Below are 15,569 nucleotides of genomic sequence, written 5' to 3' on the forward strand. Positions count from 1 at the left end.
GAAGGACTACATATCTACAAAGTTGGCCAAGACAGATAGAATAGTGATACACCGTCAGCTTGATCCGATCGGATTTTTTAGTGCATCTTTTATTCTGTTTCACAAATATACGATACCTGAATAAATATTACATCATTAATTTTATCTGAAAGAATATCTTATGTAAGTGATGGATATATGTAAAATGAGATAAAAAATACAATATAAATTATAATAAAAAATCCGATATGTAGCCTTCACAATTCTAAATGAATAATTGCTCCTTCTCTTCTTTCATGAATAGACAATGCAACTTACATTGATATATAAGAGGGCCCGATTATTGGCCCGAAGCACAGGCGGGCCCCTTAATAAAGCTGGGGAAGGGTCCCCTTGTTTCATAAGTTCAAAGATGGGCAGATGGACACCATTTGGAAAATTGTTTTGTTTGGTTTTGTTTTTGTCCTATCTACGATGTGGGTCAAAAATATATTCAATATTTGTCCTCATACATAAATATCATATCTTATTATTTTCTTTTATTTGGCATAAATATAATATATATACATACATATATATATATAAATATATAAAAAAGAGACACGATGTGATAAAAAATAATTACTTTTGTCATTTTACATAAATTTAATTAAATACAATACAAATTCATAGTAACAATAAATAAATAGGTTGAGCAAGAACTCCATTCTCTCTTCTTACCAATTGAGATTTGGATCTCATGAGTCTCCCACTCTGTAACAACTCAGATCCCCCAGTCTCCTCGTCCGACACAACTACCCCACCTTACCACCATCATGGAAGAACCTGATATTGTTGTCACCTACCTCATTAATAAAACCACCCAACTACAATTCCCAGAAGAAACCTCTCCCCCACTCAGTAAATCACAAATCACCAACCACTACCCCATTGTAGCAAAAATTCTATGTGAGAAAACCCTCAACAGTAATGCTGTTCAGTCTACTCTCTTAAAGGCATGGGGTATCCGTAGCATAACTTTACAATATTAAATATACAATATTTATATATATATATAGTGACTTTTGTTTCTTAACACATAACATTAAACATAATATTTTAATTATTTCTAAAAACAAATTCAAACATACACCAACACATGCTTATTTATTTTTATTTTTCATTCTCTATTTCCATATAACACAACAAAATACTTAGACAATAAATTCAAACAATCTGTATAAGTATTTGGAATTGTCAGTAACATCAAAAAGTATAGTGCAGATGTAAATATATATATATACAGTTGACTAAGATACCTCCCAAAATATTTTCTTACATGGTTGTACATATAAAATAGTATACAAAATGCATTCAAATTCGGATGGGGACAGCAAAGAAAAATATTAAGCTTGTGCAAAAAATACGTCACGTATTATATAACACTATCTAGCATCTAATAATGTAATAGTGTATTCGTTGGACGAGCTTACTGTATTCTTGCTGCTGCTTGTATTGTCAGCAGCACGAACATCTCTTTCTGCAAAAAAACCAGGCTGCTTGGGTGGAGGCAAAACACCTCCACTGCCCAGCATCAAAACCACTGAGGACATGCTTGGCCTATCTTCTGGACTTTGTTGAACGCACAATAGAGCCACATGAATGCATCGTACTACTTCAGAGAAGTAAAATGAGTCCACTAGATTTGTGTCCACCAGTTCCAAGGACCGACTTTCTCTGTGTAGTATCCATGCCTGCATACATCAATTCATTACAACTTCTCCCTTTTTTTATATGGTATAAATAACTTCAAGTGCCCACTATTCAGGCAGGTCTTGATATCTTACATGTCCGAGAAGGTTGTGGTGGTGATTTTTGTGATGGAATCCTCTGTTTTTCTGCCCACTCACGATTTCCAGCACTAAAACACCAAAGCTGTATACATCTGATTTGACGGAGAAGAAGCCGTCTACGGCATATTCTGGTGACATATACCCACTGCATGATGATTAAAGTGATGATATTGCATTAGCACACATGGTTGAAAGCAGTTGAATTGCATCTGAGAGATGTTAAATCTTGAGATTCTTACTATGTTCCAACTCGTTGTGTGTTGGCTTCAGTCTCATTCCCTCCAAAACTTCTGGCCATGCCGAAGTCTGATATCTTGGGATTCATATCAGTATCCAACAATATGTTACTAGCTTTGAGGTCCCTATGGATAATCCTTAGCCGAGAATCTTGATGAAGATACAAGAGTCCCCTAGCAATACCATTGATGATATGGAAGCGCTTAGGCCAATCGAGCTGTTTACTTTTTGTTTTATCTGTTAACATGTTTTTGCATGGTTAAAATTTGTCCTCCTCTAGTTTGATTCTTTGTTGCATTATAAACATTTCCAGCTCTATTTGTCTATAGGAAAACTCACCAAATAGGATCAAGTCCAGACTTCCATGGGGCATGTACTCGTAGATCAACATCTTCTCCGCTCCTTGAATGCAGCATCCTAGGAGCTTCACAAGATTTCGATGCTGAAGCTTGGCAATAAAGATGACTTCATTCTTGAACTCATCAAGTCCTTGTGTGGAAGTTCTTGACAGACGTTTAACAGCAATCTCCTTTCCATCTTCCAGCATCCCCTAAGAGTCAACCAAACTCCATATGATTAAGGGGCTGAACTTGAAGGGATACAGGATGCCATTTACCATAAACTTTTTTCTTCTGTGTTTTAACCTCACATACAATTCTATTTATTACTTTCTACTATATATCACAAAGAAAAAAGCAGTGTATGCATATTTACCCTATAAACAGGTCCAAATCCACCTTCCCCAAGCTTGTTGCTGATCGAGAAGTTATTGGTAGCTCTAGTAACTGTCAATAAATCAAACATAGGCAGCTCCAAGTCTTCCTTGTGACTTTCTTCGGGCCCTCCTCCTGCAACATGAGAATTACGTACTACGTAATACGATCGGGAAGTTCCAACTTACAAATACCTGCAGAATGTAATATTCGATCTCTGCTCTGTTTGTTATTTTTTCCCCAGCTATCAGCATAAAATGACACAATTTCTGTACCTTCATTTCTCAGGTTTTGATGATTCTTCTTCCTCTTCCAGATAAACAATATCAGGCTCAGGCCTAGTAGAACAATCCCTGCTGTTGATGTCAAAACCGCAATAAGTGTTTTTCGCTTCTTTGCCTTGGAATCTGCATCATTGCACGCCAAATCAAGCGGTTAGTTGTTGAAATGCTCTGGCATAGTCATTAAGAACCCAATGTCTCCACTGCATTGTATCCTGCTTATCGAACGAAAGAAAAATCTCTGATGACATCAATCAAAAACTCATGCTTATTCTCTATACTTCTACTTCTTGGAAGTCAACAAAGGAAAAAAATTACATTAACAACAAATCTAATATCAAATTCTAGTCTGAAAGTAGAAACTTCACCTAATTCAGAAGCAGCCATTCTGATGTAAATTATTTGTTCTTCTCCAGATAACAGTCTGATGTCAACCAAGTCTCCAATCCAAAGCAAGCATCCACTTCCTCCTCTCCTTATATCTAAATTTGAGTAAGCCATACAAGAACAGTTCCTCAAACACTCTGCTTCACATTCGTCAAGAGTGAAGCTTTCGTTGAACCAAGTAAACTGAGAATCAGGCATTTTAATACCGGAATATCGCAAAAAGACATCATCCTGACAATTCAAGGGAGTCCTTCGTAAGCACCCACCCGACCAATCAGATCCAACCCAAGCTTGTTCGTCTTTAGGCACAAATCTGTCCAAACAGCTACAAGCTGGAGAAGTTCCAGTACTGCAACTTCCATGTGCACCACATAATCCATAATTATCACATATATCTGTAGGTAAGTTATAATAAACGACCCATTCTTGGCTACGTTCCACCCATGTCAAGCGTTGTCCTGTGCCACTCGGACTCAAAGAGAACCTGGAAACGACTGACCTGTCAAGAGCATCTTCTCTGTAATATATCACTGAACTGTTCATGTATAATCCTGCTGTGAATGTGGGATTTTGTCGGACACTAGGCGTCCCGCTAAAACGCATGCCATTCCAGGGTCCAAGCCTGTGCAGCACAGAGTCACCCCTTTTTATGACCACTTGAGGATATCCCGTAATATCCAAGCGAAAGGTAAAATCTCCTCGAGCTGGATCATCATTACTCTTCCACGACGAAACGTAACGCTCAATGCCTGTAATGAAATTCCAGCCAAAATCCATGGCCTGTAAAAATGTATTAGTTGGATAATCAAAACTCTGCCAAAGATAATTCCCTGGCTGATCATCGTTTGCTTCTCGGATAACAAGATTCCCCGAGTCCAATAATTGAGCAACAGGATTCTGTGCGGCTCTCGTCACGTTAGATGACCATATGGTGGCGTTATTTTCGTCCTGGAGAACCAAATCGCCTGTCTGGATGAACGTTAAGGCCGCCGATGATGTGTTACTCAGTGGGAATTCTCTGTTGGCAACCCAAATCGGAGTCCTGAGAGTTACATTCTTATACCATATTCCCACGTACCGATTCGTGGAGTTGCCTGGACTGAAAAATCCCAGTTCAAAACTTCCGGCCGGGGAAACAATCGTATCACCATCTCTGATAACCTGAGTTGTATTTATAGTATCAGCTGCTCTGGAAATGGCCACGACGGACACCAAGTATGATACGAATATCAGAAAAGGGAACCCTTCAATCGAAATTTTCATGGTTCTATCTGGTGACGTTCCTACTTTTTGGATTCAGCCTTCTTTAAAGCAGAAAAGCTAAAATCTCAAGTTCCCACCGCAAGTTTTAACATGAAAAATGCTGCAAGTATTGTGTTACATTATTGGCACATTACTCCGACATCTGTTGAAATTAACTCATCTAGATAGGCTTAATCAAGAGTGTAAACACTCTGTATTGTGACTTGACCCTGTCCTGAATTCCAGTAAAACCACGGCGCCTGACAGGAAACTGATAGACTCAGTCTTTCTCGTGGAAATGTTGCAAAATCATGTTGTAAAAATTCGAGTCGAACATAAGAAGACTGGGTTGACAAAGAAGTAGAGAAATGTCAAAAATGAGAGATTTTGAACACTAATCAAACAGGTGGAGCCGTTCTCCTTATTTCCAGGCTCATTATGTCATAATCTGAAATTTGTCATCATGATTAGGTAATGCTCATCTTTTTTCCATTCTACGACGAGGAAAATTCTAATCTTGGGGCCAATAGCTTTGCTATTATTCGCACTTGCTCCACTCTTTCTCTTGTTATTTTATTGAATAAAAAATGTTGGAGATATAGACCTCGGAGTCGTCAATTTACAGCACAATTTCCATCATCCTAGATGAGATTGAATGATACTCTTTTTTTTTTTTTTTTATTGTTTCCATTTCCTCGTGGATATTTAAATTATTATCATGAATTAAAAATAGAATGCCAGATTTAAACTACTTAATCCTTCTGACTTTCGTATGCAAATTTTCAAAATTGATCCTATATATAAGGGGGTGGCAGCGGAGTTTAAGTAGACGTAGAGATGGAGACAGATGTGGGCCTTGACTTGGTAGTTGGGTTCCTTTCCAAAGCCCAAAAGTCAGTAACTGAGTTGATTTGGGCTATTTCACTTTCCCTTACAAAGCCCAAAGCTTTTCTGTTCCATGAATTTAGTTTTCTTTTTATTTTTTCCTATAATAAAAATAAAATTAGTTATTCTTATCCCTTCCTCTTACACAAGTGAGAGCAGCTTTATACTACCAAAATTTTCTCAATTATATTTATTTTTTCATCATCTTTTTTAAGTTAATTTTACATCAATAATTCTTTATTCACGTATGTTTAAGGTTAATTTTGTTTTATTATTTGAGATTATTATTTATTATTTATTCAATTTAATTAATATACTAAGATTTTAAATTATACTTGTAACAAATTAAATTTCGGCTCCTAAATACTATAAATGAGTTAATAGTAATTAAAAAATAGGGTTTAATGCAATTGACCTTCCTGTGATATTGCAGATTACTTCCCTGTGAAAATAAATAACAATTTATCCATTTATATAGGGAGGTAAATTACTTTATTTTAAAAAATATAAGGGATATATTTATTGTATTTTTAAAAATCTAGGGAATAAATTACTAATTTTTTTTTATAAATTGTAATTTGATCATTTACAATATTATAGGAGTTGTTTGCATTTTTTTGTTAAAAAAAATGTCAAAATCAATTTCAGACTATATATGAATAATTACATATTAAATTTTATTAAATCAAGTATTAAAAGAAATAATAGCTTATTAATACAAATGATTTCTTATTTGAAAATAATAAGAGTGGGGATGTTGAGGATAATCTGAATTTGAACTCAGAATCATCTTCTTTAAAAATATGAGAATGACGTCAGCTCAACCGTGATAGCTAAAATTGCAACACGGTTTTAACCTGCAGGGTGGTGCAGGTGCACCATCGTCTACTGTACACGCCCCCTTCCCTCAATCCGACGAAAGTTCGCAAGACTCTCCCTGGTTGGAACTGTTACACCCTTCCACCGCCCCCACTGCACAGAAATTCAGACGCAACTTCTTGTGCATTAAAAACCAAGACATCCGCCCAAGCAAAAAGCCATCTGACCTTTTCTTCTCTCTCTCTCTGTCTTACTGTCCCTTAGCTGTCAAGAAATGCGTTCCTTCTTCCCATGCTCATTGCTCCCCTCTCCTTCTCAGAAACCCCGTTTTCTGCCCACCTCTATATTAGCCTACCCCCCTTGCTCCCTCTAACCATGTCAAACAATCATTCTCTCTCCTTGTTGAAAAACACCATCTTTATTAGTAAACAAAAAATGGCGTCCAAGGATCAATGCGGTTTCCAAGATTACTTGCCCCTGATGGCGGAGAAGCTGGGCGGTGATGGTCTGATTGGGGAACTCTGTAATGGGTTTCAGCTGTTGATGGATTCTGATAAAGGCGTCATCACATTCGAGAGCCTGAAGAAGAACTCTGCTCTGTTGGGGCTACAGGATTTGTGCGATGAGGATCTTTATGGGATGCTGAGGGAGGGGGATTTCGACGGAGATGGGGCTCTCAACCAGATGGAATTTTGTGTGCTGATGTTCAGGTTGAGCCCGGAGTTGATGGAGCAGTCTCAGTTTTTGTTAGAGGAGGCTCTTCGACAGGAGGAGGGCTTTCAAGATTTATTTTTGTAATCATTTTTCCTTTTTGGAATGATTTGTAATCTAATTGTTTGGTAGGATGTGCTGCCGATTCTTGATTAATTCCCCGGAGATGATAAATTCAAATTATACAGAAATTGACGGAAGCCAATGAATTCGTTTCTTGGACCTTTTGGATAAGAATGATGTGTTATGCATATGTTTTCATTGACTTAAATTGGTCAACACACTCCACACCATTAATGTGGAAGTTCTAATATTCATTGGGTTTTACTTTCAGTATTAAATCTAACTTCTTGTTTTAGGATGAAACTAGCATAAATTCGTGCCATGCACCATTGTATATATATATATTTTCCTCTTCTTTCAGTCTTCTAAATGTTCAAATGTTTACTATAAATCAGAGACTAAGTTCACAGATTTTACAAACTTGGACTTCACCTTCCAACACTAGTTGGTATAAATTACATGCAAACAGTATAATTTAGGGTCAATTACAGTTTCCTTCTCAAGTTTAATATAATTATAAATATTTTTTATTATTTAAAACTTATAATATTTTTTAATTTTAATATTTGTCTAGTAATCAGCTCGTTTTGTTAGCATCTGCTAGCTTTCATTCTAATTTTTGTGGTAAGCCGACCATAATGTTATCTTGAATTATAAATTATAATTTTATATTTTTTTCTAAATTTTTTATGCCCTATGAATTATTTAATTTATCCACCATCAATTTTTTTATATTTTTCAATTTGAAAAAAATATTTATAATTATTTGAATAATAAAAAATTATTCGTAATTATATCAAATTTATAAAGGAGATAGCTAATTTACCCTATAATATGATCATGTTAGCACCTTACTTACCCCCTCATTTTGAAATACTGTCTTCACAATAATTAAACCCAGACTAGAAAAGAAGACCAAAACCAAACAATACCAAAAGTGCAAAGGAATTGTGCAATGAACTCCACATCTACAGTCATATAGATGGTGTCAATACAACAAAGACAAAAACTATTGTAAATACAGTGGGTTAAGTCAAAGTCGTTATTTGCACTCGAAAAACATTCCAAATTATTGAAACTTTTATCCACACGGTTTTTTATTGGTAGAATGAGTGAGGAGTTGGGGTATTTGAGTTTGAATGAAGACTGAGACCTTCATTACAACGAGGAAGGTGGAGGCAACTCATCATTAACCAGGGAAACTATTTACGTCAATGGAAGTCCCATATACTTTCTCCCACTTACAATCCACCAAAATTGAGACCTGGAAACCATGACACCATTTTCCAACGCAAAGGATGTGATAACTACAGCTGACTGATATGATTATTATAGATGGCCAGACATTGATTTCGTCAGTTGGAGTTGGGAGGCATATATACATACATATATGGCTACTACACAAAGAAAGACGTTCCTTGGAACCCATCCATCCGACACCAATCTAGTAGCTTATTTTTGCCAGTGAAGTATTGTGGACGTTGGTTCGTGTGGCTCTGCTGTGTGTGCAGAAGACAGGCCAAGCATGTCCTCAGTGGCTTTGGTGCTGAGAACTGAAGACGCTCTGCCTCAACCCAAACAGCCTCAACCTTTTTAGCAGAAACAAACGTTCTTGCCGCTGCAACTGCTGAATCTACAACCAGCAGTAGCAGAATGCAACAAGCTCATCCAATACGGCCCATATTGAAAACGATTAATAAAAGCTCGCTCAAACTCGATTTGTTAAATTTAACAAATTAAATTTAAACAAAAAAGAGCTTCATTCGATAAGTACAAAATTAATAAAATATAAAAATATTAAATTATCCAAACTCGACTTCTATTTTATTCATTAAAATTCGTATGAACTCGATTAAATCAATAATCAAACTACATAACTTTTTAAAGTTAGATCATAATAAATAAACTTGAACAATAATTTGCTAGACGTAACTCAAATAACTTACACTCATATGCCTGATGGAATGCACCATGACATTGTTAGATGCTAGATAGAATCATATTGCTCTTAGTATTTGAAATGCATTACTTTTTCAAATGAAATAAAATTTTAAATTAACAAATATATCTTCTTTGTGTATTAAATTTATAGAATAAAATTTGTTTGCATATTATATGATTATTAAATAACAAAATTATAACGTGGCACCATTTATAATTGCAGCAATAAAGAGTTACTATCTACGATTCTTTATTCAGATCATATCCTACATTTTTCTACATCAAAAATTATTTTTTGGTTATATTTCAATTTTAACCCTTACATATGACGCCTGCTGTGTTCAATATTAGATTACATTTATATTAAGTTGTTTTTTTTTTTTAACAAAAGTTAAAAATATATATATATATATCTGTTAATTTTTTATTAGGAGTTGAACTAATGCGTAATATTTATGAAAGTAATAATAAAATAGGTCAAGAAATAGCTAATTACTTAATTTTATTAACATTGTGTCCTTTATTATCATTTTATCAATTTTATTTTATTGACATTGTGTCCTTTATTATCATTTTATCAATACAAAAAATTTATTATGTCAGATATTAGAATATCTTAAAAAAATATAAAAACATTTTATACACTTCAATCTCTCATTTTAACCAAATATTTTAAAACCCTATTTCTAAACTATTTTTAAACTTTTAAAATATTTTATAAAAATAAAAAATTTATAAAATATTTTAAATAAATGGAGCCTAACATCCTCTGTAAATTATGAATAATTTCTGTTGTCTTTAGAATTTATGAAAAACAGGTTATAAGTGTGGAGCACTAAGGCATGTGTGCATATATCTTGTCGTACCTAAATTAGGGGTGGCAGATGAGTTGAGCCGGCTCGACTTTGAGCTCGACTCGAGCTCGAGCTCGAGCTGGGTTTCTGTTGTTCACCAGCTCGCGAGCTGGTGAATATATATATATATATATATATGTTTATTTATTTTTTTATGAATTTTTTATATATTTAGTTTTATATTTTATATTTGATTAATTTTATAATATAAATTGACTATATATTATAATTATTAATCAATATCATACATGTTATTTTGGATAATAATAAATTATGGTACTTTTATTTATACATTTAATTTTTATACCAAAATAAATTTAATCAACAACTTAGTAAATTATAATATATTTTATAATTAAAATTATTATTTAATATGATATATAGAACTTTATGTTTTATTTCAATATATATTTGTATTACGTTAATATCTTTTAAATTGACAAGTAATTCACTTATAATTTTTTATTATTCATAAATTTATGTCAAAATTTAGTAATTTCTATGAATTAATCTTATCTAAAAATTATAATAATAATAATATATAATAATGATGATGATAATGATGATGATGATGGTTGAACAATTATAATTATTATTTTATTATATAAATAATGAGATTAAAAATTTTAATCAATAATTACGATATCTTAAAATATGGGCACCTGATTCATACAAAATTTAAACATATACAAGATTGTGCCCATTAGATCATATCAGACGGTATGATTTAAAATCACATGGCCTGATTGAACGATACACCGTATTGAATGATTATATTTATGTTTCGAGTACGATATCTCGATTCTCGACATCCGTATATCCAATAAGTATAAAATTTTACCAAACGTATTTTTTTTGTAAGTTTTATCATATCTAACGGTTTGATCTGAATTTTGATGGTACGATTAACCCATGTTGTTCAACAATATAAAATGATAGTTACATCAATGTTATACTAACATTTATAAATATATAAATTTTGCAGATTGTGAATATATATTAATTTCAACTATATCTACGTAAATTTTTATAATTCGATCTCATGATTTAAAATAATAATAATAATGATGATGATGATGGTTGAATAATTCTAATTATTATTTTATTATATATAATGAGATTAAAAAATTTAATGAATAATTAAGATATTTTAAAATTCGGGCACCTGATTCATACGAAATTTAAATAATAATAATGATGATGATGATAGTTGAATAATTCTAATTATTATTTTATTATATATAATGAGATTAAAAAGTTTAATGAATAATTGAGATATTTTAAAATTCGGGCACCTGACTCATACGAAATTTAAATATATACAAGACTTTATATCAGACGATATGATTTAAAATCACATGGCTTGATTCAACGATACACCGTCTTGAATTATTACTCTTATATTTCGAATACGATATCTCGACATCCGTATATCCAATAAGTCTAAAACTTTATCAAATATATTTTTTTGTAACTTTTATCATATCTAACAATCTGATCTGAATTTTGATGTCTCGATTAACCTATATTGTTCAATAATATAAAATGATAGTTATATCAATGTTATACTAACATTTATAAATATATAAATGTTGCAGATTGTGAACATATATTAATTTCAACTATATCTATGTAAAAATTTTATGATTCGAGCTCATAATTTTAAATAATAATAATAATAATAATAATAATAATAATAATAATAATAATACAAAAAGTCAAAACCCCTCTTTCTCATTCTTTTCATCGTTTCTTCTTCCTTTTTCTCTCTCTCTCTCTCTCTCTCTCTCTTTCTACCTCCATTCTTTCACCTCTCTTATTTCTTCCCCAAACATCTTAGAACCCTAGCCCCCAAATTCACGGCAACAAGAAAGGCAAGTTGGCGACGAGCGCGGCGAAGAGTGCGGCGACGAGGTAATCTTTCTTTCTCTGTTGACACACGGTTGCTTAATTGACTGGTGCAAAATATCCTAAAAATCTTATCTTACAAACTAAAGTTATAGAAGTTTTACAAACTAAAAATATTTGGAATTGCTTTTGCCAATGTATCACCAACGAAAAGTCTGTTTTTGCTGTTCTATTGTTGCTTGTTGCTGTTCTGTTGTTGCTTGTTGCTGCTGTTTGTCGAGCTCGCGTTCGAGCTCGGCAGCTCGAGCTCGAGCTTGAAGTTACAGAGCCGAGCTCTGTATTGTGACTTGACCCTGTCCTGAATTCCAGTAAAACCACGGTGCCTGACAGGAAACTGATAGACTCAGTCTTTCTCGTGGAAATGTTGCAAAAATTCGAGTCGAACATAAGAAGACTGGGTTGACAAAGAAGTAGAGAAATGTAGAAAATGAGGGATTTTGAACACTAATCAAACAGGTGGAGCCGTTCTCCTTATTTCCAGGCTCATTATGTCATAATCTGAAATTTGTCATCATGATTAGGTAATGCTCATCTTTTTTCCATTCTACGACGAGGAAAATTCTAATCTTGGGGCCAATAGCTTTGCTATTATTCTCACTTGCTCCACTGTTTCTCTTGTTATTTTATTGAATAAAAATTGTTGGAGATATAGACCTCGGAGTCGTCAATTAATAGCACAAATTCCATCTAGATGAGATTGAATGATACTCTTTTTTTTTTTTTTATTGTTTCAATTTCCTCGTGGATATTTAAATTAATTATCATGAATTAAAAATAGAATGCCAGATTTAAACTACTTAATCCTTCTGACTTTCGTATGCAAAATTTCAAAATTGATCCTATATATAAGAGGGTGGCAGCTATAGTCCTGCAAGTAGGGAACAAAGCGGATTTTTCTGTTTATATATATATATAGAGAGAGAGAATAAAGCGGAGTTGAAGTAGATGTAGAGATGGAGAACAGATGTGGGCCTTGACTTGGTAGTTGGGTTCCTTATCAAAGCCCAAAAGTCAGTAACTGGGTTGATTTGGGCTATTTCACTTTCCCTTACCAAGCCCAAAGCTTTTCTGTTCCATGAATTTAGTTTCCTTTTTTTTTTTTTCCCCTATAATAAAAATAAAATTAGTTATTCTTATCCCTTCCTCTTACACAAGTGAGAGCAGCTTTATACTACCACCACTAGTTACTTGGCTATATATGTACAACTAAAATTTTCTCAATTATATTTATTTTTTCATCATCTTTTTTAAGTTAATTTTACATCAATAATTCTTTATTCGCGTATGTTTAAGGTTAATTTTGTTTTATTATTTGAGATTATTATTTATTATTTATTCAATTTAATTAATATACTAAGATTTTAAATTATACTTGTGACGAATTAAATTTCAGCTCCTAAATACTATAAACGACACCCCTGAATTTTCTCCATTTCGGAGCAAGTGTGGTTGAAGTCTACTGCATTCCAGATGTTTGATAAATTTCTTCAGAGAGATCTTGCGGTAATTTCCATCAGGGTTGACTTCAAAACTATGGCGAACCCCTTTAGTGCTAAAGTGATGAAGAGACCCTTCTGGAATTCCGTTTATTCTTTGATGTACTGCTCGTCGCCGGCGGCGGCCATGAATGTGCTCAAAACTGGGGACGTTCTGAAGCAAGCCAGAGTATTTTCTACGTCCGACATTGCCGGATACTCCAAGCTGACCCATGACTCAAATCCACTGCATTTTGATTCTAAATGTGCAAGAAATGCAGGCTTCGAGGATATCCCCGTCCCAGGAATGCTCGTTGCTTCCTTGTTTCCTAGGATCATTGCTTCCTACTTTGTAAGTATTGGGACTATATTCTTATTGTTGTTAATTGTGATGTTTCATCATTTGATCATTGTATGCTAGGCAGAACTCGTTATAACTTCGACAATATTGTATGTGTTTGATATTATGACATGAGGTAGAATTAAAGATTGTTTTGCGGTATGTGTAGCCAGGGGCTATTTATGTGAAGCAAACGTTGGACTTCAGGTCGCCGGTTTTCGTTGGAGATAACATCACTAGTCAAGTGCAGGCAAGCAGTGTTAGACAAATGAAACAAAAATACATGTGAGTTCACTGGTCATTTTTACCCCTGAAGGTTTTTCTCCCCACATTGAGCTTAAAATTATGATGTATGGCGTGTTTCGTGTGGCCTTTAGGGTGAAATTTGTGACGACATGCTTCAAGGATGGTGAGGTTGTCGTTATTGGTGGTGAGGCCACGGCAATCTTACCCACCCTGGCCATGAAACAAGTTGACAACCATAGTTCGGAGTCAAAAGACTTTGGCAGCCGAACACAACTTCACTAGTTCGTGCCCACTCTTTACTCTTGCTCCAAGGTTTGAAGTTGGCTTATTGGATTGTTTGTTGCACTTGCTCGTAATGTATCAGTGCATTGTTGAATTGGAACTCATTCGTTCTGGTAATATATCCACTTCTTGCAATAGTCTATAATAAGTAGCATGTTTTGGCTCAGAATTTGATGGCAGATGCTAGCTCGGGAGTCCTGAGGTTTCATGCAAATTATAACACAAAATGAAATTACCATTCTCTTTGAATCGTTCAACCGAAACATTCTTATCGCCTTCAGCTAACACATTGCCACCTTAAAGACAAATAAGAGAGATACTAAATAATTCCTCAGCTCAAATAAAACAAGTGCCTCCCCTTCCCCAGCTTATGTGCTAGTGAACAATCCCAAAAATTTTCTATAAGAAACTAAGACAATATGACTATGCTTAATTTAGAATTTATGAAAAACAGGTTATAGGTGTGGAGCACCAAGGCATGTGTGCATATATCTTGTCGTACCTAAACCCAACCAAAAGTCAATTATCAATCCAACCACGAACCTCCACTTTCCAATAATTGACACCCACTATTTGTTCTAATCTACACCAACCCCAAGAAAATATTATAACCTGTAATAATTGAAGGGAAATATAATCTTTATATATATATATATTATATAAATAGAAATAATTATATTGTCCTTCCGTCAAGCTTTGAGTAATTACACATAAATTCCTTATAATTCATAAAATTATATTTAGTATTTCTAGATTTACTTTCGTCTAATAAATAAATCACTTCGTCAATTAAAATTTACTAAATTTATTGATATTAATAAATTTATATTTATTCCAATTAATATATTATTGAGTTATTATAAGTCAAATAAATTCTTTTATAATAATTTAAAAAAAAGTATATGAAACCCTTTTAAGATTTATTTTAATTTTCATTTATTCATCGACACTTTTTTTAGTTGTATCTTATTTAATTCATATGTTGATTATCTATCTCCTTTATCCCACCAAACATGGTTTCATTTTCTTTATTACAACGATTTTTCTCATTTTTTTTTTGTTTACTTTATAAAAGATTTCAAATTTATTCAATCCATAGATCAATCAAGGGCATCTTGAAATTATGTTCAATAATCTAATTTATAGTATAATTGATTATAACTCTAAAAATTAAATTTCAATACTCATTCTAATTTCATCTACTGATAAAAATATAAAGTATCTAACAACTATTTTTTGTATTTATCTTTATTAATATAAATATAACTGAATTAGGATTTCTTAGAGGAGATGCAAAAATGATGAAAGCAGGGCATGATCTAGAACATCCCACATTATTACACAAATATAATATCATTTAAGTGAAAATAATGA

General features: G+C 33.3%; 3 protein-coding genes across 7 annotated transcripts; 2 read left to right on the top strand and 1 right to left on the bottom strand.

Moving 5' to 3' along the window:
- LOC105175129 (G-type lectin S-receptor-like serine/threonine-protein kinase At4g27290) lies at positions 1,188-5,009 on the bottom strand. Its single transcript, XM_020698340.1, has 7 exons — positions 3,411-5,009; positions 3,037-3,168; positions 2,763-2,896; positions 2,388-2,598; positions 2,051-2,285; positions 1,806-1,956; positions 1,188-1,712 (listed from the first exon to the last, which is right to left on the bottom strand). The coding sequence occupies exons 1-7, from the start codon at positions 4,690-4,692 to the stop codon at positions 1,404-1,406; spliced, it is 2,454 nt and encodes an 817-aa protein (XP_020553999.1). The 5' UTR covers positions 4,693-5,009; the 3' UTR covers positions 1,188-1,403.
- LOC105174788 (calcium-binding protein PBP1) lies at positions 6,540-7,427 on the top strand. Its single transcript, XM_011096978.2, has one exon. It carries the CDS (start codon positions 6,667-6,669, stop codon positions 7,171-7,173), a length of 507 nt encoding a protein of 168 aa, XP_011095280.1. The 5' UTR covers positions 6,540-6,666; the 3' UTR covers positions 7,174-7,427.
- LOC105174790 ((R)-specific enoyl-CoA hydratase-like) lies at positions 11,694-14,332 on the top strand. Of its 5 annotated transcripts, none has more exons than XM_011096981.2 (5): positions 11,695-11,858; positions 12,162-12,373; positions 13,246-13,679; positions 13,837-13,952; positions 14,045-14,332. In XM_011096981.2, the coding sequence occupies exons 3-5, from the start codon at positions 13,323-13,325 to the stop codon at positions 14,193-14,195; spliced, it is 624 nt and encodes a 207-aa protein (XP_011095283.1). In that variant the 5' UTR covers positions 11,695-11,858; positions 12,162-12,373; positions 13,246-13,322; the 3' UTR covers positions 14,196-14,332. The 5 variants fall into 5 exon arrangements, with proteins under 5 accessions (XP_020553863.1, XP_011095283.1, XP_011095282.1 ...); XM_011096980.2 differs by having other exon boundaries at positions 12,183-12,373; XM_020698203.1 differs by having other exon boundaries at positions 12,183-12,308.

This window comes from Sesamum indicum, linkage group LG12 (assembly GCF_000512975.1).
Source record: "Sesamum indicum cultivar Zhongzhi No. 13 linkage group LG12, S_indicum_v1.0, whole genome shotgun sequence".
Lineage (NCBI taxonomy): Eukaryota > Viridiplantae > Streptophyta > Magnoliopsida > Lamiales > Pedaliaceae > Sesamum > Sesamum indicum.